Source organism: Boleophthalmus pectinirostris, unplaced genomic scaffold (assembly GCF_026225935.1).
Source record: "Boleophthalmus pectinirostris isolate CB_2022bp ecotype Guang Dong unplaced genomic scaffold, ASM2622593v1 HiC_scaffold_21, whole genome shotgun sequence".
Taxonomy (NCBI): domain Eukaryota; kingdom Metazoa; phylum Chordata; class Actinopteri; order Gobiiformes; family Gobiidae; genus Boleophthalmus; species Boleophthalmus pectinirostris.
The window spans coordinates 7530426-7552729 of NW_026571175.1; the positions used below are offsets into that span (position 1 = coordinate 7530426).

The window sequence follows — 22304 nt, forward strand, 5'->3', positions numbered from 1 at the left end:
AAACTGTTTTGGTTAGTTTTAAGTCAGATGCCCTTCCACGTACAGTCTCATCCACACATGGGACAAAATGAACAATAGAGCAAAACAATATGGCACGAAAAGCTATATTAACATATTTTCTCTTTTGCACTCTTCTCTCTCTCTCTCTCTCCTCATTCATCGCTCTGCTTTATCTCTCTATCTCTCCCACTCCTTCCTCTCTCTGGCTTCTTCACTTCTCCTCTCTCCTCCCTCTCTCATCATCCCCCCCATCTGGCACACCTCCTCTCTCTCTCCCTCTCTCTCTGACTCTTCTTCTCTCACTCTCTCTCACATAACCCCCCCCCCTCTCTCTCTCTCCTCACCCTCTCCTCATCCCCCCAACTCACACACCACCTCTCCTCTCTCTCTCTCTCCTCTTCTCTCCCTTGCTCTTTCTCTCAACCCCCCTCTATCTCCTCAACCCCTCCTCTCTCTCCCTCCTTGGTTTTCTCTCTCACACCTTCTCTCTCTCTCTCTCTCCTCACCCCCTCCTCTCTCTGTCTCTCTGTCTCTCTCACTCCTCCTCTCTCATCATCCCCCCATTTCTCACACCTCCTCTCTCTCACTCCTCTTCCCCCCGCTCCTCTTTCTCCCTCCTTGTTTTTCTCTCTCTCACACCTCCTCTTTTTCTCTCTCTCTCACTCCTCCTCTCTCTTCCTCCTTGTTTTTCTCTCTCACACACAACTCCCCTCTCTCTCTCTCTCTCTCTCTCTCTCTCTCTCTCTCTCTCTCTCACTCTCTTCTCTCTCTCCTCACTCCTCTCTCATCATCGCTTCATCTCTCCCTGGCTCTCTCCTCACCCCCTCCTCTCTCTGTCTCTCGCTCACTTCTCCTCTCTCCCCTCCTCCTCTCTCATCATCCCCCCATTTCTCACACCTCCTCTCTCTCTCTCTCTCTCTCTCTCAATCCTCTTCTCCCCCTTGCGCTCTCTCACTCATTCTCTCTCTCCCTCCTTGTTTTTCTCTCTCTCCCACCTCCTCTCGCTCTCTCTCTCACACTCTTCTCCTCTCCCTCGCTCTTGCACAACCCCCCCCACCCCCTCCTCTCTCTGTCTCTCCCTCCTCTCTCATCATCTCATCATCCCCCCATTTCTCACACCTCCTCCTCTCTCTCTCTTCCTTTCTCTCTCACTCCTCTTCTCTTTCTCACTTCTCTCTCCTCCCCCTCCTCTCTGTCACTCCTCTTCTCTCTACTTCCTCATTTTCTCTCTCTCTCTCTCCCTCACTCCTCCTCTCCCCCCGTTTTTCCCTCTCTCTCATACAATTCCTCTCTCTCCTTGTCTCTCTCTCTCACTCCTCCTCTTCTCTCCATCTCTCTCTCCTCACCCTCTCCTGTCTGTCTCTCGCTCACTCCTCCTCTCTCCCTCCTCGCCCATCATCCCCCATTTCTCACACTTCCTTTCTCTCTCTCTCTCTCTCTCTCACTCCTCCTCTCTCTTCCTCCTTGTTTTTCTCTCGCTCACACAACTCCTCTCTCTCTCTCTCTCTCTCTCACACTCTTCTTCTCTCCCTCTCTCTCACACAGCTCCCTCCTCTCTCGGTCTCTCCCTCCTCTCTCATCATCTCTTCATTTCTCCCTGGCTCTCTCTCTCAACCCCCCTCTCTCTCTCCTTACCCCCTCCTCTCTCTCACTTCTCATTTTTCTCTCTCTCTCACACCTCCTCTCTCTATCTCACTCCTCTTCTCTCCCGTCACTCTCTCACCCTTACCCCTATCTCAATCCTCCTCTCTCACCCCATCCTCTCTCTCTACTCTCATCAGCCCCCCCCCCCCCCCCCCCCCCTCTCGCTCTCTCTCACACACCTCTCTCCCTCCCTCTCTCTCTCTCTCTCTCTCTCTCTCACCATCTTTCTCTCATTTTGACCAATCACAAAATTCTGATCCATTGATTTTTCTTATTAAAAACAAATAAAAAATGGCTTTCCGATCTTAATTCCATTTGACTTTTTTCCTGAACTCTGCTCCGAACCACATCCTTTTACCGACACACGACCGGCTGCAGACCTCTCCATTAAAAACACCCAGCAGATCACTCACTACGGCTACACAATACTGGGCAATTTTGCGATATGTGATAAAGCTTTTAAGAGATATTATCGATATTATTGTGACATTTTAACATACTTTTTGACTCAATCATTACAGCTAGAATAAAACAGAAACAAATACATGCTTTCATTTACAAGTAAAACTGAACAAAGACAAAACCAAACCAAATCAAGGCTCATTTTGGACTTAATATGGAAAATCATTAACATTAACATTAAAATCTTTTTCAAAACCAATACATTTTGGTCAGATGGAGAACCTTGGTGTTATTGGGATATACTGAATATGCAGGGTTCCCGCTCTTTTTCACTGACAAAATTTATAAACATTTCCATGACTTTTTCATGACCTAAAGTGAATTTTCCATGACTTTACAGCACCTGCATGTGTAGAAATGATCAGACTTTAAGGGCTAAATATGAAATGTGAACACTTTCCACTCACCTTATGGTTTGGGATTATAGTTTTTAACATTCAAAATACTGTCAGTGCATTTATTGTCGTCTCTTTTTAAACAAAAGGCGCAGACGTTCACAAATAATCAGAAAAGCCTCATGAGAACTTAACAGAACAATGTAGTTGCGTGAAAGAGATACGAAAATTCCATGACTTTTCAAGGCCTGGAAAATTCTCAATTTCATTTTCATTTTCTCATTTTAAATTTTTATAACTTTTCCAGGATTTCCATGACTGTGGGAATCCTGAATATGTGATATACTATTCTATACTTTTGACAATCCTACAGGTTGTAGAAAAAGAAAATTAGAACTAACTGAAACTAAAGCTAGTATCAAACCTAGATACTCATTTGAGCAGGTATCGATACCCCAGAAGCACCATTCACAGCACAGATTTGATAAAGAACTGGATTAAGTGTGACGTCACCCATAGCGTTCGCCTCCACTCAAATAAAACTCACAATGCTAACGGTTACAGGAGCGAATTTGGAGGATTTTTTGACAGACAAAATAGTGAAAAAAGAAAAAAAAAGCTCTAACCATGTAGAGCGGGTTAATACGAACATTTTAAGACCAACATGACGAGGCTCACAGCAGCAGTTACAGAGAGAGAGGACACAATATTCCAATGAAAGTCAATGGGAGTCAGGGTCAGTAAGAGCTGGGAGAGCTCTTCTTATGTCCATTTAAGATTCACAGCACAGAAATTAACCTTTCCTGAAGCTTTAGAATGACCTTGAGCTGTATCAGAACAAGTATAAGAGCACAGAGACTAGTGTACACCCATGGAGCACTATGGAACATACCTGGACCACTGACGGGTTACACACATATAACACCACATGGGGATATAAAAGAAAATACTATGATTTAATGCTGAAAATCACATTCCAGTGTCTAAAGAAAGAGTATTTTGTTATTATCATCGCGGTATCGGAATCGTTATTTAGTATAGAGTCTATTCCTTTCGAACTCGAGCTATGATGACTAGGGATGGGCATGATTAGTCCATTAATAGATAATTAATCATTAATAATTTCATCGATTACGTAAATTTTAATCGACAAACAGAATGTAGGTTGCTGTGTGTAGTGTGACCAAACAGGGTCCGTACATGTGTCTCTGCACTCAGAAGGAGCGAAACACAAACAGTCGGTCAGTCTGCAACGTACCGAAGCGCAAATGCGTATTTAACGATGACTTGTACAAGAAATTCCACGCTTTCTGTTGCGTTCGGGACAAGTGTGAGTCCATGTGCACAGTGTAAGCAACATATGTTGGTGTCCAGTGGGAAAAAGCTTTTACCAGGTGAGAGTCGCGCAATGTCGATGACGAGTCCCCACCTCCCCCCGTACGGTGTCCTGGTTTTGACAAACGCAAATCTGGTCACACTAACCTGTATTCCACTGAGTCATGTCTTTTAATCCGACAGAAATTGACCGCATCAGCGACACTAGAGCTGTATTTTTATTTTCGCTTAGTTTATGCAAATTAGTGATGCGGTTTTAAGTTTCGTTTCTGTGAGAGAAACTGAATTAAACACATTATAATGTCAAACGGGCTGATGTGGCTCTAGAGTCGTTACGGTTTATATGTCGTAAAGTTGAATTTATTTATGCAGATCAGTAGTGCAGATAGTAATAATAATGATGATCATTTTAATATAAAAACGTTAATGATTAATCAATAATCGATCGTTAATTCTTCCGACGATCGATTAAGAAAATTTCATCGAATGCCCATCCCTAATGATGACATTTACTATCATGACAACACTGATATATTGTGCGGCCCGATCACTGACAATTTGAAAGTATTAGATTTCAGTTTGATTAAGTACAAGCTGCGGAGCTCTATTGGTGCATATTGTCTTGTGCTTGGGCCCTTGGTTGTAAATCACCCATTACAATAATGTGTTTTCAATGGGTGGACTGTGAAGTGAAACTAATGTGGCTTTTATCTGCGCAGTTACTGGTCATTGCTAATGTTTTGATCAGTGGTATCGTCAGCTCGGCGGTTTGTTTACGCCTCAAACACAGCTGTAGCCTCCATAAAACCATTATTTATGCATAACTCACACTGTTGTGCAATTAATTACTGCACGGGCCTTGACTAGACTAAAGTATGAGTATTTGCACAGAAATAAAAAGTATGTAAACAACTCATAAGCATATTTTATGATATGTTTATCCAAGTGGGTATTCCCTACAACTTCAAGCTATATTTAAAGGTCCTATAGTACGCAAAACGGACTCTTGTGAGATTTAAGTCATGCTAGAATACTGTTACTAGGCCTGGGTATCATTAAGGAGTTGCCGATACGATACATACCTCGATACATAGACCATGATACAATACATAGCTCGATACAGTGCACTTTCGGGTTGATACGATACATACCTTGATACATAGGCCACGATACAATGCATATCTCGATATAGTGCACTTTCGGTTCAATAAGATACATACCTCGATACATCACGATACATTCGATACATATGGATACATACCTCGATACATAGATACGATACATACATCGATACATAGGCCCTGATACGATACATACCTCGATACATAGGCCCTGATACGATACATACCTCGATACAATGCACTTTCGGTTTGATACGATACATACCTCGATACAGTGTGCTTTTGGTTCAATACGATACATATCTCGATACATAGGCCACGGTTTGATACATAATCTCGATACAGTGCACTTTTGGTTCGACACGATACATACCTCGATACACAGGCCAATCTCGATACAGTGCACTTTTGGTTCGATACATACCTCGATACATAGGCCAATCTCGATACAGTGCACTTTTGGTTCATACTACACATACCTCGATACATAGGCCAATCTCGATACAGTGCACTTTCAGTTCAATGCGATACATACCTCGATACAAAGGCCACAATTCGATACATAGTCTTGATATAGTGCACTTTCAGTTCGACACGATACATATCTCGATACATAGGCCACAATTCGATACATATCTTGATATATGCACTTTCGGTTCGATACTTCGATCAAGGCCACAATTCGATACATAATCTCGATGCAGTGCACTTTCGGTTTGATACGATACATACCTCGATACATAGGCCACAATTCAATACATAAATCAGTCTCGATACAGTGCACTTTTGATTCGATATTACACATACCTCGATACATAGGCCAGTCTCGATACAGTGCACTTTCGGTTCGATGCAATACATACCTTGATACATAGGCTGCCGTACGATACATATCTCGATACAGTGCACTTTTGTTTCAATACGATGCATACCTCGATACATAGGCCACAATACTATACATAACTCGATACAGTGCAATTTCAGTTTGATACGATATATTTCAAATCGATTTGACACGGTTCAAATATAAAATAATGGCTAAATCATGGCTGTGATGCTAAAAGTCTTTGTTAAACCACTTCTTGTGCAAAATTAATACAAAAATCAGCAAAACAATCATCAAAACAGTGAAAATGTCAAATGTGTTGCATAAACGAGTTTCCTTCCACTAAACATACAACAAAACTATAACATTGTAACAAAATAATTTTGTAAATTAGTAAAATATACCAAAACGATATCGATACTGTATCATCACATTTAACGATACAATATATAGATATTTCGATATTTTAGCACAACCCTAACTGTTACCTCTTCACAACATATCTGGAGTTGTGTTTTGTTTCTTTCACACGTTTGAGAAATCCTTTATTATTAGCCTGTTTACATCTCCAAAACTACCTTTCATCTTTTGCTCAGTAGAAATTGGCAATTCCAGGTCTGAAATCATTCAAATGATTCTAGTGAAGTTTGGAGTTTAAAAACACAGTGGAGCGCTTCCCATATTACCACATGACATCACAAGTTGGAGCAGGTGGATTATTGTGCAGTGTTTTCAGTTTGAAAGAAGAACTCAGCCTAAACATGCAGAGTTTGTGTGTTAAACATGCGTGAACAAAACAAAACACAACTCCAGGTATGTTTTTGTGATGAGAAAATAGCGAAACACAGGCCCTTTAAATGTGTAGTCATGGTCTCAAGATTAGACAAATACAAATGTTTGGCAGGAAGGGCATCTGACATTATGCTCTGCTCATTTCTATAAGACAATAAGAGATAGAAATAAGAAGTTGTAATGGTAGCCCCAGAAATAAACTCATCTCAGTTTACATTTTGCTCATTAGAAGTTTATACTTGTAGTCAAAAATCACATCCTAATCCTACAGATAGGTGGAGCTAGTGGTGAATGGTGGTACTGCAGCAATAGAAATCTCACATCCAACAAAGCATTTGTCACAGGTCCAGTGACAGCAAGTGTTCCATAACTGTGGTATAGTGGAATCCCATTGGTCAGGGTGAGGTAAAATGGGAGGAGCTACATATGAAAACTATAGTAGGTCTATATGTATGCTCTAGGCTACTGGACACAACAACTTAAGCAAGAAGGAATGGTGTTTAAATATAAGTTATGCACAGTATAGTTCACTTGCTGTTCCTGATTTGTTCTATAGTGATAGTGATGCCATGACAACAAATTACACTCTCAGAAATCAATGTCCACAATCACTTTCCAGATGTCCACTGATGAGGAAACTAGTGGTGAAAGTTGGTACTGCAGCAACAGAAATCTCACATTCACCACATCATTTGACACTTTAAAGACCCAATGACAGCCAGTGTTCCATAACTGTAGTATAGTGAAAGCCCATTGGTCAGACTGGGGGTAAAGTGGGAGGGGCTAAATATGAAAACTATAGTATAAGTATGCTCTAGTAATCCAAGACGAATTTCTCTATAATTGGAGACAATAAAGGCTTATCTTACATAAAATAGCAAAAGCAATAGTTAGCATTAAATTATCTGTTATTACACACATGTGACATAGACATGACAGCAGATCGAATGGACACACGTGAATAGGCTCACCTTTCATTTCGCAGCAGTCCTTGGGTGCTCTGGAGTCGGCTTTGATTGGCAGCTGCAGCAGAGACTTGAGGTTGGTCATAGAGGTCAGGTGACTTCCTTGGGGGCCACTTATGGCGGGGTTACTGGCCCCAAACTGGGGACTGGTGGCCCCTGCAGGGAGATCCGGAGGCAGGAGCTGCGTGAGAGGCCTTGACATAACTTCTTCCACGGGGAGGAGGGGGCAGCGGGGAGGCGGGCTTCAGGAGAGCGCAACCTGCAGCCTCTAAGTTCAAGATCACAATAATCCAATTAGCGGAATAAGTGACAGGCGAGACGTCAAAAGCTGCGAGTTCTGACGTGTTTACGCACAAGATCCACGGGTGACAGCTCTACCTGACATGACTAAAACTATCATGAAAAACACACAATAAACGCTTTATCTCCAAAATGGCACCATGTTGGCACAGAGAGTCTTAAATCATCCTTAAATGTGGCTGGCGCGATGCAGAGCCAGAGCCCAGTGCCCGGGTAAGTTTGTAGAGGCTCGTCTGGTCACTTGGACGCACAATGTGAACTCCTCCGAGGGGGATGAGAGGCGAAGCAAAGCGGAATAAGCGCTGATGACTGCCCGCACATTCAGCGAGCAGAAACGAGAGGATTAGCAGCTATTCCAGACGCACAGAGAGACAAAATGACAAAACAGAGGATGAGATGTGTAGGAGAAACCAAGAGGCGATCCCACAAAAATAAAGATAAATCCGGTGGAGCGCGCGCCGCGGAGATGGGGCTGCAGCCTGGTATTTTCCTCCCTCCCTCTCTCCTTCTCTCTTTTTTCTCCCTATCTCTCTCCTTTCTTTCAAACACTCGCTTCTCTCTATTTTCTGCCTCGCTCCTCGCGTTTGCCGTCAGTCAGCTGGAACCAACACGGGCCACGGGCGTGACGTCACCGCTCACGGGGAACGGCGCTCGGGGGGCGGGGCTCATTTGCATACACAGGGCACGCCTCCCTCCTGCACAGCTCTGTCTATGAGCGACACACAGGCACTTTCACTGATAGGCAATAAGAAATAGTCAAATTGAGAAACATATTTAGGAATTCAATTTACGCACAAGAAAAGCTACGTTTTACACTACGATTTATTGTCTGAATACAGTCAAAATGTGGATTAACGAGCTTGTTTTAGGCTCTAACATCTAAGATATCATCAACACAGCTATATAGAAAACTGAGAAGGCAGTAAATACAGAACGCATATTTAAAAAAACAGCTTTGCGCAATTAAATGGCTAAGAAAAAACATTAAATGAACTAATCTCTGCTTCGTTTTTCTATCTGTATTATCCTTTTCTTTATTCCCAAGCACCTGAAGAGGCTCATTAATATGTATCACCTCATTATCTCCTCAGCCAATGAACGAAAAGCAGCCCGGGGTCCCCGCCCTCTCCAGCTGGCGGCTTCTTTCTGGTTGGTCCTCCTCCTTCTCCTTCTCTCACGCTGTCAGTGCAACAACAATCAACCACCACCTCAAAAACTCATTGCAAAACACATTCAATGCATATTCATAACGCACATGAATCACACATCGCTATAATAACAGAAACTAGGCAGTACGGGACATTTTACGCACTTCATTTCGTGCGTAAAAGGATTGACAGTGATCCAAAATGCTAAATTCTAAGCGTTAACTGTAACGTAGCGCATTGAATCCACGGTTTAAGTGTTTTCTGTTATAAATCAGCGCCTTTACGAGCTGCCCCGTCTGTACTCTCCTGTCATCCCTCCTCGAGAAGCACATGGCTCTTGCACGGGGCCGTTGTTGCCTACCGGCGACTGCGCTGCGCCGCGATTGGCTGAATCTAGGTCAGTCGCTGCCTCTGCCTCGCTCCCATTGGCTGAAAATAGGTCAGAGTTCCCGCCCACAGGTTTTCCCCCATGCTACATCCGCGTGACTGGCTGGACACGGGCAGAGGACCGCGTGGATTAGCGTTTCACCTCGTGTCATCAGTAAACAACTCACTCTGGGGATGGCAAAGTCTGACAGAAAATCCAGCATGCGGGATGATTACTCTGGTATATGGCAACCCCTGCTAAAAGCTCTTTAAGTATTATGGACGTGCAGACAAAGCAGAGCAGCTTTCAAATTCAAAGCCATTTAAATAATAATTACGCACGGGTCCATCCAGACAATTGCCTATTCAGTGCGTTCATTAGTATGGAGTTAATACTTACTAACCCAGTGAAAAGCTAAGTGGCATTTACTGTAATCAGATGAACATTTTTTTTAAAGGTTTGTGGCCCCAAAAATGTAAATATTTAATTTACAGGATAAAACAAACATAAACTGATATACCAAAACGGTTACTACGTTACTATCCAAATTGTAAAACAGTCAGAGTTCAATAAATAGCATCAGGTTGCCTCTTAAAGCCAGATAAGTTTGTAATAATGTGTAAATAGGCATTTCTGATCTAAATCAGAGGTTAGTGTGTGTACAGTGAGCATTGAGCATGCAGAAATAGCCGGGGCTGGGATCGTAAACTCGCTGGAGAGCCTTGTCAGTTGTGGCGCAGTAAAATTACTCAGCACATTTCTCTGTTTTTCCTCACACACGTCTATAAACTGCTATGTGCCACAACTCTCAGAAGTGAAGGAGGGAGGGAGAGAGAGATAGAGGGAGGAGGGAGAGAGAAGAGAAGGAACTGCAAAGGTTTTCCCCCCTCTGAAAATCTGCATATGCGTTGATTTGGCTCCATCTAGTGGACGTTTATCGGTATGGCACGGACATTAGGCAGATGACTATTACTAGTATGTTCATGTAGCAATAGTGGTGAAAGTTATGGGCCACTTTTTATACAAGTCCCTTTACAAATGTTATATAGCCTGGTAGTAGCCTATTCATTTTTACTGACATATTATTATGCATACAGCGCCAGCCCATTTTGGAGAGAAATTAGAAAAGCCCAGCCCTACATACATCATTAATTGAATACATGACTGATTAATGACCTTTTAAAGAAGCAATACTTAATGGAGATCCAATTAGTAGGCTACTGCAAAGCAATACCTTTGGGAAAAAGTAATTTAGTACTAACTTCATAAATTATGAGCAAAAATTATAGATGGTTAACGAGTCATTTTTGAGCCATTATTTGCCAGTGTAGTGGAGGTAACATCTACGTACAGTATAGATCACCAGATATGCAATTTGTGATGGTATGTATGCTCAGCGTTAGCTTTGTTTAAATTTGTTTAATTAAATGTTTAATTAAACTTGAATATCACACTCAATTCTTTTTCTATCATGATGAAAACAACTTGAAAATGTCTTTAGGCACCTGTTCAGTTTCATCTTAAAATGTTACACTTCCAGTATACCAGAAATTGTGTAAACTCTCGAGCTTTTTATTTGATTTTAGCGTTCAACAACTCACTTTATGTAGAGAAAATGAATAGTACTTTAGTAATAATATTACATGTTTTAGTTTAACAGGAAAAAGAACAACACTTGGACAGGACCTAAGTATAAACTATGTGTACACACATCATTACAAAACTGCAGCGCGTGGTAAAGTACAGAAAATATCACAGATACACAGCCCTCCCAAATACAAACCCTCCCCTGGACAAGAACAGTACAAGAAATCATGTGTAAAAAACATCAGATAAATCAGGACACAATAAAATATATTATGAATTATACAGTACACTGTCATCTGTGGAGTCCTTTTTACATCCTGAAGACTTTAACAGTTTTAGTCGAGTTTTACTGTGCAATACAAAACGTTCTCCCGAGTTTTCAGTCTCGAGCTCAGTATTTTTGAGTCGCTTCACAAATTAAAGTCATTGTTGACTGTCAGATCAGGATTGGGCAATGCTGTCGTTCTTAACTAGGAAGAGCTTCCATTTATAAAACAAGCAAAGACAACTGGAAACATAAAACAAAATATAATTATTCTGTAAATGATGTAACAAATAAAAATAAATCTCAGGTCTACAGTGGGCTTTTCATGAATAAATACTGTGTAAATACTACGTATAAATCCACGCAGTATTAATACTACGTTTAAAAGAAATAGAGTTTTTGTGATAGCTGCTACTGAAAGTCCTGCACCTCTTCAGAGGTGACATCTGTGAAGGTGGTTTTGATTATAGGCCTTTTAAAGTCCAAGCTAACTACAGCCACCAACACGCTTAAGGTTAACCAGGTTTACTAAACCAGCCTGTGTCCACCAGCAAAGCACTATGTTAGCTCAGGCCTCTGTAATGAGAAATGACCAAACCTAAAGACTAAAACATTACTGAGTGTAGTCTGAGAGCAGGGCTGCCCTGTCAGGAGAGATTAGCTGGGGCACAGACAGGTGCTCTGCGTCCTGGTTGTGAGGGGGGGATGTTTTAAGGTTCATGAGTCCCCAGTGGACAGGCGCTGTCACTGCAGTGGCCCTGCGGCAGCAGAACTTGTGTCGAGCCAGGAGCTCAGGGCTCCAGAAACAGTGGCGACACTTGAGGCACTGGAAAGAGGCCTGTCTCAGGTGAGCTCCACGGTGCCTCAGAGCTCTGAGCAGAGAGCGAGAGCGCTTCCCACAGACAGAACAGCGCAGGCGCGATGAGCCGCCTCGGGGCTGGTGTCTCAGTGCATAGTGCAGCCGCAGCAGCCCCTCTTTGGAGAAGGTGCTGCAGGAGCACATGGGGCAGGGGAAGCGTTTGAGGGACACAGTCAGAGAGCTGAGTCCAGACACTTTGACAGCTCCTCCTCTCCAGGACTTCACTTTGACCTGACTGCCTTTGGCCCTCAGCTGGGCCAACATCTTCCTCCTGTTGATTTGCGCCTGGAGCCTGCCCCTCCTCCTCTTCAGCATCAGCAGCTTCCTCCTGGTCTCTTTACTCAGGGGCACGCCCACCAGCTTCCCGTCCCTCATGATGCTGTGGATGACCACGCGCCTCTTCTTTCTCCGCTTTGTGCTCGGTGCATGTTGGCTCTGAAAGTCTTTTGGGTGGTAGTGGAAGGGGTGCTGCAGGGGTTGTGTGTGGGGCTGCTGATGCTGCTGTGGGGAGGGGTTTGGTTGCATGTGTGATGTCCCTGCGTAAGGGTGCCCTGAGCCTGAGTCGTAGTACAGGGGGGAGTACCCTGTGTGCTGAGGCTGGGCCTGGGGGACCTTCTGGCCGCTGCGGTCCATGCCGTGTTGGGACAGTTTGTGGCGCACCAGGCTGTTGGAGTAGGCGAAGGCTTTTCCACAGACCTCACAGCGATAGTTCTTCTCCAGCCCCACCCCTCCACCGTGCACAGTCTGAGTGTGAGCCGTCAGGTGGAAGTAGTGTCTGAAGGACTTCCAGCACACTGTGCAGGTGTAGATGCGTTGTGTGGGCGTGCCCGTCGTGGGGGACTTTTCCTCTTGGGAGCAGGAGGAGTAATATTCTGAGTTCTCAGAGTTCACTTTATTTAAACTGGCTGCGCCTTTAATGCGTCGGCCCTGAGAGTCGATCTCTCCTCTTCGGTGCAGTTTGCCATGGCGGACCAGGCTCTGTGCGTAGGCAAACAGTTTTCCGCACAGGTTGCACTTGTAGTTCTTGACACCAGAGTGCACGGTCAGGTGCTTGGTGAGGTGGAAGGGCTCTCTGAAATTCTTCCCACAGACGTCACAGGTGTGGGGCTTCTCTCCGGTGTGGATGCGGTGGTGTCTGCGCAGAGTCTCCGCTCTCCTGAAGCATTTACCACAAACCTGGCAACCGTACGGCCGGTCACTGTTATCACTGGGAGGCAGAGGACTGCGCCTCCTCCGCACCACAGATCCAGGCTCTCTCTTCTCTCTGGGTTTCCTGGGCCTTCTTGGTTTGACCTGGGGCTGGCTGGGGTGGGTTAAAGGCATGGTGGCTCCGTTTAGTGTCACTGTGGAGGATGGTCCTCCTATGTTCCCAAAGCCCAGCCCCCCAAGCAGACCCCCGATGATGTCTCTCCTCTCGCCCTCTCGGCCCTCTCCGTTCATGTCACAGGAGGCAGCTGCAGCAGCCGCTATGGCTGACATGGCATTGCTGGTGACCTCATCCTCAGAGTCGTCCAGCAGAGAGGACAGGGGCAGGTGGGGCTGTGAGGGAGGAGGAGGCTGAGGGGGTGGGTGGTGGTGGTGCTGCTGCTGCTGCTGAGGCTGCTGGCTCTGAGGGTGGGTGGAGTGTGGGTGCTAAAGGGGCTTTTCGGAGAGTCTGGTTGGACATATCTGTCCCTAATGAACTTTCAGAGTAGAGTGAGGACTGAGACCTGTTGTACTCCTCAACACTACTGCTGTAGGACTGGTTTGGATAGCGCCCCCTGGAGTAATCTGTAGCATATTTGCCATTGGCCATGTTCATGGGTTCATTAGAGATTCCTACTCTGTCACTTCCCTCCATCTTAATGCTGCTCTGATTGGGCTGGTTTGATCGGCTATGTTCAGAACTCTTGGGTTTGGAGCTGCGTGGAGGTTTGCCACAGGCCCCAGAGGCAGCGTGGTTCAGCAGAGAGGTGCTCTCCCTGAAGCAGCGGCCACAGGCGGGGCACCTAAACGGCTTCTCATCGTGGATCTTCTCGTGTCGTGTCAGAGACTCTCTGCGGTTAAAGGATTTCTGGCAGATGCTGCAGACAAAAGGTCTGTTCTCGGAGTGAGTGACACTGTGCTGGATGAGGTGGCCCCTCTTTTTGAACCTCTTTCCACACTCTCCACAGCAGAAGATCCTCTCGGGGCTGGGGGAGGTGCAGTCAGACTTCCTGCTTTGGCTTTCAGGCGTGAGGCCGTGGCTGCGGAGGTGCCGCCTCAGGCTGGAGAGGTGAGTAAAAGTTTTACCACATTCACCGCAGTGGTAAAGAGGTTCAGGCTCAGGCTGCCCTGAAGAGCTGTTTTGGCTTTCTCTGGATTTGGACAACTGGTGGCTACCATTGGCTACATGTGAGGATGAGGAGGCAGAGGAAGAGGGGATGGAGGAAGAGGAGGACACCGTGGTCGCTGAAGAGGGAGATAAAAGAGAGGTGTGCTGGGAATCAATAATTCCAGCACCTGCCCCTCCCACCAGCCCCGAGGAGCTCTGGCTGGAGCTGCTCTCGTGACAGTTCACACTGTTAGTGTTGTGACTGTGGCTCTCTGCTTTCCTCTGGGGCAGATATCCTGCCATAGCCTTTTTCCTACGACTCCCTCCACTAGAGGGCGCTGATGACTGGCCGTCTCCAGACTTTGCTGCCTCTTCTTTGGAGAGAGACAGGTGTAGCGGGAGAGAGAGCGGGATCCCAGCTTCCTGCTGCATGAGTGAGGCTATCTGGTTTGAGGACAGAACGGGAATGCCTTGAAAATCGAAGCCCCCGAGTGGAGCGGGCTGTGGGGCGGGGTGCAGAGGGTGAGGGTGGTGGGTGTGGCTGTGCGTTAAGGCGTGAGGGGCGAGCTGCTGCTGCTGAGGCTGTGCAGTGCTGTGTGCATGCGACGTGTGCAGAGCAGGGGGCGGGGCCAGGCCGGAGTTTGACTCTGAGCTCTGACTTAGACCTAGCCCCAGAGGATTGTGGGAGCCCTGCTGCACCAAGAACTGCTCCAGGCTGCTGTTTGTCGGGACACCCGACAGGAAGTACTGGTTAGCAGCGAGCATGCAGCTGAACTGCTGATGAAGGCTACGGGGGTCCGACTGGCCCACTAAGGGCACAGCAGTGCTGCCTGAGGGGTTATTGGACACTGAGACGGAGGTGGAGGGAGAGGGGGAGGAGGTGGGAGGTCCAGGGGAAGGCTGAGGGACAGGCAGCCCTGGGTGAAGAGGTGGAGGAGGGGGGGCAGGTGTAACACTGCTCCCACCCCCAAAGTCAAAGCGCCCCATGCCCGAGTGGAGCTGCTCCTGAGCCAGTGCCTCAGCAGGGTGAAAGGGCCGCAGAAACTGAGGGTACCCCGCAGAGGTGGTGCCAGTCCCGCTCGTACTGCTCATTTTGTTGGACTTCCTTGAACTGTGGGTGGAGGAGGAGGAGGTCTGACTCTGGTGGGAGATGGGGGGAGGAGGGGCGCCCATTTTGGCAAAGAGCGACGAAGAGTCTGCGAAGGCGTTGGTGCGAGGCGACTGCAGGGAGCTAAGGCCCAGTCCGGACAGCAGACTCCCGGACGGCTCTGTGGAGGGCGGGTGCTGCCCCTGGAGCTGCCCCTGGTGCGGCAGAGGGACCTGCTGCTGGTGGCCGAGCTGTCGGTCCAGCCCCAGGCCTTTGAACTGATGGGCTTGGTGTCCACTCAGCATCTCTAAAATGTCCATGGGGTACTTACTGAACTGGAACATCTCCCTCTGACGCTGCAGTGTCCCAGGGCACAGCGACCAACACTTTCACTGTAAGCCCTTATTCAACTAACAGCCCAAGCTGGTGTCTTTCATAGAAATATCTCAATTATTTCTATTGAGTCGATACGAAAGGCCTCAAGAGCAGCTGTTGGGTTTTAAACTGTTCATAAATAGTCTGTTGGTGAGTCTGTAGTGTTGCATTTAAGAGTTCCATGTGTAGCTTTTGGTCAAATCAGATTTAGCGTTCCCAAAATGTTCAGTGGATCTTTTCATTCCTTTGTCCTCTGTTCATTCATGGAGTCCGGTCACAGGAGCCTGCAGTAGAAAGCAACAAAAGACATTTCAGCTCGATACAATAATACAGTCCTAACCGTTCTAAATACAGGCTTTGTTATCTGAATCTTTTAATGAGAAATACACATGTCCTTTGTAATACCAGGCAGTTTGTGAGTTAAATTACAGGGTTATAAAAATAGACTAGCATTTGGATAAGTATGCAATATGACAACTCTGTCCACTTCAATTTAAAATAAGCACATTAGAATCATTGCATGCTTTGAAACGGTTCCTACCCTCCAGGCCAAATAGCTACAGTATATTTAGATGTTATTAGTATCTCATGACAACAAGATTTATTTCATTTGAAGATGATATCAAAAATTTGAGTCTGCTGACAGATCTCTAGCTGTGTGTGAAAATTCAGTCTGGTTTTCCAAATGGTGCAGCAACAGTCCGAGCAGCTGTTACGTTTAAACGCTGAGGAAAGTGCTCTGCTTCCTGTAGGGTGGACAAAATGATCTAAATAAAAAGCAGAAAAGGACATTAATCAATATTTTAAGAAACACATTAGCAGGGTTTTTCTGAATAGGTTTTGAATGATCTTAAAGCTGTCAGAACTAGTATAAGACCACATGATAATTAAGGGCACGTTCACACAAATTGGGACTAAACTCTGAACTGAACCCAGAACTAAACTTGGACTAGACCAGAACTAAGGGTGCTTTTCACATTTGCACATATAAAACTAATACTAACCCCACAACTTAAAGACTAGCACTAAATCAGGATAAGCACGAAACTAGGGGTGTGTAAAAATCTAGAAATATCAATATATCGAATCGTTTAATGTGATGACACAGTACTGATATCACGGGCTGCTGCATCGCTATATCGCCAAGAGTATTTATTGGTATATTTTACTAAATTATTTTGTTACAGTGCTACAGTTTTGTTTCCTGTTTAGATGAAGGAAACTCATGCAACACAACTGACATATTCACTGTTTTTGATGAGTAAAATGTGTGTGTTTCATATGAACTTTGTACAAGCAAAGACTTTTAGTATCACAACCATGATTTAGCCTTTATTTTTTATTGAACCATCTAGAATTGTTTTGAAATATATATCATATCGAATCGAAAGCTCATGGTATCGAGATATGTATTGTATTGTGACCAGTGTATTGAGGTATGTATCGTATCAGCAACTTCTTATTGTTACCCAGCCCTACATAGGACCAACCAAATATACTAATATATTAGAACAGGGCTGTCAAACTCAAATTCACAGAGGGCCAATATTAAAAACTGTTGTGGGCCAAACTAAATATTTATTGAAAAATTTCCACAACATCTGCATGTTTCTTCTTTCAAGATATGTAATGTTAAACCTTTTCTTATTTAAATATATGTTATAATAATAGTTTTCCTTAAACATTGAATCCAGAGCAAGTATAATACAAAATAATAACAACATTTTAAATAAATAATGTCAGCCAGCAGGAAGCTCTAATACATATTTGATATGATCTCGCAGGCCAAATATAATTATATTGCAGGCCAAATATGGCCCCCGAGCCCGAGTTTGACATGTCTGTATTAGAACATAAACTGGGCCTAAACCAAAACCAAACAAGTACAAATTTCAATTTATGAAAAAATATTATTTTGTGTTGAAAAGTCTTACTTCCATATGGTATCAAAATTGGTATTGAGTATCAAGCCTTTTCCTTTGTATTAGTATGAAGATCGAGCTTTAAATTTTAATAGTTTAGTATAATACTTGCTTCCATGGAGTGTAGGTCTCAAACACAATAGAAAAGTGCAATCTTCCATAATAACAAACATGTGAAGTAGTATATGAAGTTATTTTTAAGATTAACATTGGTCTTACGAAGATGCAAAAAACTGTATATTTACTGAGGCAGTTTTTGTTGGTTTTTAGGCTTCCTGCTGAATTGGCCCAAATGAACACAGGCAGTACTTTTTACTTCAAATTCAAGTACCTCTGTCACTGCAACCTCAATAACCTCTCACTGCATTTGTGTTCTAACACTTTTTAAAGGTGTCGTGGCTCTGTCACACGTATGTTAAACACGTCTATGTCTGTATCTATAAAATGCATGTCTTACCATGTTGAACAGCTGTCTGTGGCCCTCCACTACGAATATGTTTCTATTTGCGTCCCTCTGTGAAAAAGTTTGGACACCCCTGCTCTAACTCTATCAATCAAACACTTATTAAAAGGCTGCAAAGTTAAGCAAAGCAAAGTTATTGATCAACTTTCAGTTGTTAGGGAGAAGAGAGAGAGAGAAATAAGAGAATGCTCACAACACTTATAAAAAGATGTAATAATAAGTAATCTTCCGGTCCAATTTTAAACTTTGGCCTGCTATTCATGATTTTTAGTAGTAGATGTAGAAATGTTGAATTCTACGCACTTGTATGATTTAAATAAAAAAGATGAAGGATTGTCAAAAGTATAAAAAGCAGATACTAATTGATACTAAAACTACTATGGAACCTACACACAACTGAGCCATTACATACATATAAAACCACATGATAATATAAAAGGAAGTACTATTATTAAATACTGAAAATCAGATTCTATTGTCTAAAGAAAGTTTTTATTTTTAATTATCATCATCATTATTGGAATCGGTATCGAGTCTATTCCTTAGTATCAAAATAATTGAGTTTAAAATTTGAGTAGAGTGACAACACTAAAGGCTGCAAAACTGCTAATCAGAGAACTAAATAAGTATAACATTAACCAAGGCGAGTGATAATACTGGGCTTTTGTTTTTAATTTGAACAGGTCCCTTGTGTGATTACTGAAGTGCTGCACATTTGCAACGTGCTGCTGGGCAAAAGCACAAACAGAGGCTGAAAATGCCACACATTTCCTGTAGTGATGGCTCCCCGCTGCTTCCACAGCTCAACTAAAGGCCACTAACATCACTGTTGTTTATGAGCACAGATCGACCATAACCACAATGTAAAACAATCATGCAGTTATGACTTATACATCTACACTCTGGGGGGCTGTGGGCTTTGAGTACTTCATATTTATTACCAACGCATAGCAGGATAAAGTACCATAGTGTGGATGTGGATTTCAATTACTAAGTTAGATAGACAACATTAGCTTTTTAACATTTTGATTACGTATTTATCTAGATCATGGAATTTTCAAATAAGATATAATTATACTTTTATTGAAATACCTATGTAACTGTTTCTCTTTTATATGCATGTGTTGCCAATCCTTTTCTCTCAGCACCCCAATGGATATGTTCCTACTATACTACTACTATATAATATACTACTAGACACACAGTAGTGTTGTAAGTGCTGTTGTTACAATACTACAATTTCACACTTAATACTCTTTCTTTAGACAATAGAATGTAATTTTCAACATTAAATCATAGTACTTTCTTTTATATTCATATATTTATATGTATAATCCCTCAGTGGTCCAGGCAGGTTCCAGAGTGGTCCATGGGCGTGTACTAGTCTATGTGCTCTTATACTTGTTTTGATACAGCTCAAGATCATTATAAAGCCGAAGTCATCAACCTGTAACTCGGAAGCTATCAGTAGCTCTCCACACCCTTCCAAGTAACTCACAAAGGGATTCCTGAGTTATGCGTAGTGTACCTGAATAAAATTGGATTAATCAAAAGGCAATTACCATTGTAAATGTACCATTTTGATGCCCAATTTGTGCACTAAAGAAACTTATAAATATCTATCTGTACCCTATCTAAGGCCATGCCTCTTATATTGACCGTATTCGGTTTCTTGAGACTGCTAAAATGAGGAGCTCTTAGGCATTTTTGTTTTGTAAAAGTAGCTCACTGGAGGAAAAAGGTTGGAGATCCCTGTTCTAAAGTGATTCAGGAAAGGTTAACTTCTGTCTTGTGAACTTTTTAGCACTGATCCCTGCTCAAACAAATATTTAGTTTCAGTAATAGCTAATGTTTTTGTGTGAATCACTTAGTGCTATATCATGTATGTTTGAAAAAGTGCTATACAAATAAATTTTGATTGATTGATTTTAATATGGATTGGTATGTGATTTTCAAATCTTTTGATAGTCACAGTTACAATGTTCAAATGTATTGTTTAAGATTAATAAATGAGTTATAGACAGTATTGATTATTTTACATAAGCAATTTAATGTTACTAATAATATTGTTACTCCATAAAATAAAGTGTAAAATACAATGTAACTTTTCAGGTGCTTAGATGTTTTTGCTTTGCCTTGAATGTTCCACAGTATGGCATGAGACTAATCTATTCTCCATTTAATTACAGGTGTTAATAAAGCTATAAAATGAGTTGAAATAGATGCATTGTTTAACCTGAGCGCGTTCTCCTCTCCACAGATCTGACCGGTTATTGGCTCTGTATTATTACAGATCTATAGTCAGTTGTAGTCCGTGGGGTTGGGAGGTGTGTCATGTGCGTGGCGCGTCTCACCTGCAGCTCCTCGGGTGTGTGTCCTTCTCACGTTGGACTAAAGCGAAGTCTCCATCGCTGAAAACGCAAATTCTTCTATCTACACAAGCTGCAAACGGAAAAAAAACAGTTGCAAGTCACTATTTTACCTTAACAATGCAACGTGAGAACAAAGCTAACAGTAACGAAGGTATTGTTCAAGATAGTAGTGGAAAAATCAACTTGTGCCAGCAGAATTCTTACAAACGCAAACAGCAGTTCACATTTATAAAGGTTTTGGCACAGGCGTTTTCACACTTTCACACTCTTGTTGGCGTCTGTGTAGCATTAGCATCGTTAGCATCTTAGCCCCACGCTAGCAAAAAAAGGCTCCAACTTGCACAGGGAGGGCTTTTTGTTTATGTTTTACCTCTTAACATCGGAGTATTTGAGGCGAAAAAAGCTCAGGCATTCAGCGGTGAACATATGAACGCGTCGCGGGGGGAGAGTGCCATGTCTGCGGGGAACGTGCAGCCTGACAGCGGGGCCCTTTCCTTCTTCATCCATGGAAAAACACAGAGGCAGGCCTGGCTCTGCTCCTCTTTTTTCGGCTTCTCACTGCTCGCTACGGACAACATTTCCGCTGGCCTGCTCGCATACGACCATTGTCTGCAGCTACGCGCCTCGGCCCGGTACCAAACTGTGCGTAAAACCATCCAAATGCGCGTCTTTGTTCGGCTAGCATCGCCTTCTGCTTTTCCCTTGGTTTTCTCCTCCTCGGCTGGCTGCTCTGTGCTCTCCGCCCCGTTTGTGTACCCCCTCGGTTGGTTGTGGAGGCTACTGCGCTCTGGCTAGGCTGTAGTGGTGGTAAAATGGTAGTTTCCTGGCTAGGTCCAAGCTGGGAGCGAGTTGGTTCCGGGTAATGGTATGCACAGGTCACTCAGAGCGACCCGAACGCGCTCAGTTCATCTCCATGGCTAAAATATGGATCCTTGAAAGCTGCATGGTGCGTCTGGCGTGCGTTGTGTGCGCGCATGTGCCACTGTTTGCTCCGTGCGCTTTTTGGCACCGTGTGCTATTAAACTGCAGCGTGTGAAATGATAATTAGGCCATTATAGATGTCATTAGACCCATTCTGCATCGCATTAACTCTTTGTGTGTGTTCATTTACAGTGATGCGAAGGGAAGTCTAGTGGGAATTCAATGAAAGCCATCATAAAGTAAAGGCTAAGTACAGTAATCTGATTTTGATGTACGAATAATGGGTTAAAGTAGCACTAGAACATGTACTTACACGGCCACTTTGCATTTTTATTACAGACCCTATGAGATGCCCTTTTGTAAGACAGATGTAAATATATATAGTTATATAACTGGCAAAATGCATTTAATTGCTGATTATATCATGGTCAGTTGTTGGGTATGTAAATTTATCAGTTGTCCAGGTGTTTCATGGCAAAAAGGTGATTAAAAAAATAGTTAAATTGTTATAACTGGTTGTGTTTAGAGTGAATACATGTCAACACTCATCCAACTAGACCTAGCTTTTCCAATAGGCAACATCATCTCAAAAATGAAGATACCAATCAAAATATTAGTTCACTTTCTTTTTCTGCACTGTCTTCCTATGACCTCTTGTATATAGCTGAAATTTTATATTTTTATTACTTATTTTTCTAATTTATTTTGACTTGTACATGCACATTTACGTCATTATGCCTTATTTGACACCTGCCTCTTGCTCTCTATTTTTTGCTACTAATTTAGAACGTATTATTACCATTTGTAGTTTTTACTCTTTGTTATTATATTGTGATATGTGAGCTACTATGTCCAAATAATTTCC

The 22304-nt window shown here is 43.4% G+C and overlaps 2 protein-coding genes across 3 annotated transcripts in view; both read right to left on the reverse strand.

Annotated features, from left to right (window-relative positions):
- Positions 1-8368, reverse strand: part of dbpa (D site albumin promoter binding protein a) — a 97333-nt gene extending 88965 nt beyond the window's left edge. Inside the window, exons 1-2 of one of the 2 annotated variants that reach the window (XM_055157003.1) lie at positions 7835-8368; positions 7487-7748 (exon numbers count right to left, since the gene is read on the reverse strand). In XM_055157003.1, the coding sequence (XP_055012978.1) occupies positions 7487-7682 (196 nt within the window). In that variant the 5' untranslated portion in view covers positions 7683-7748; positions 7835-8368. Of the gene's footprint in view, positions 1-7486 lie in introns of both variants that reach the window. The other variant, XM_055157002.1, reaches the window with a different exon arrangement.
- A 2478-nt stretch (positions 8369-10846) lies between these two features.
- Positions 10847-21462, reverse strand: LOC110175558 (uncharacterized). Its single transcript, XM_055157001.1, is given in 4 exon segments — positions 10847-13624; positions 13626-16045; positions 20501-20588; positions 20889-21462. Coding segments are annotated over 2 exon segments (3969 nt in total). The 5' UTR covers positions 15731-16045; positions 20501-20588; positions 20889-21462; the 3' UTR covers positions 10847-11760.
- Between the last annotated feature and the right edge of the window lie 842 nt (positions 21463-22304).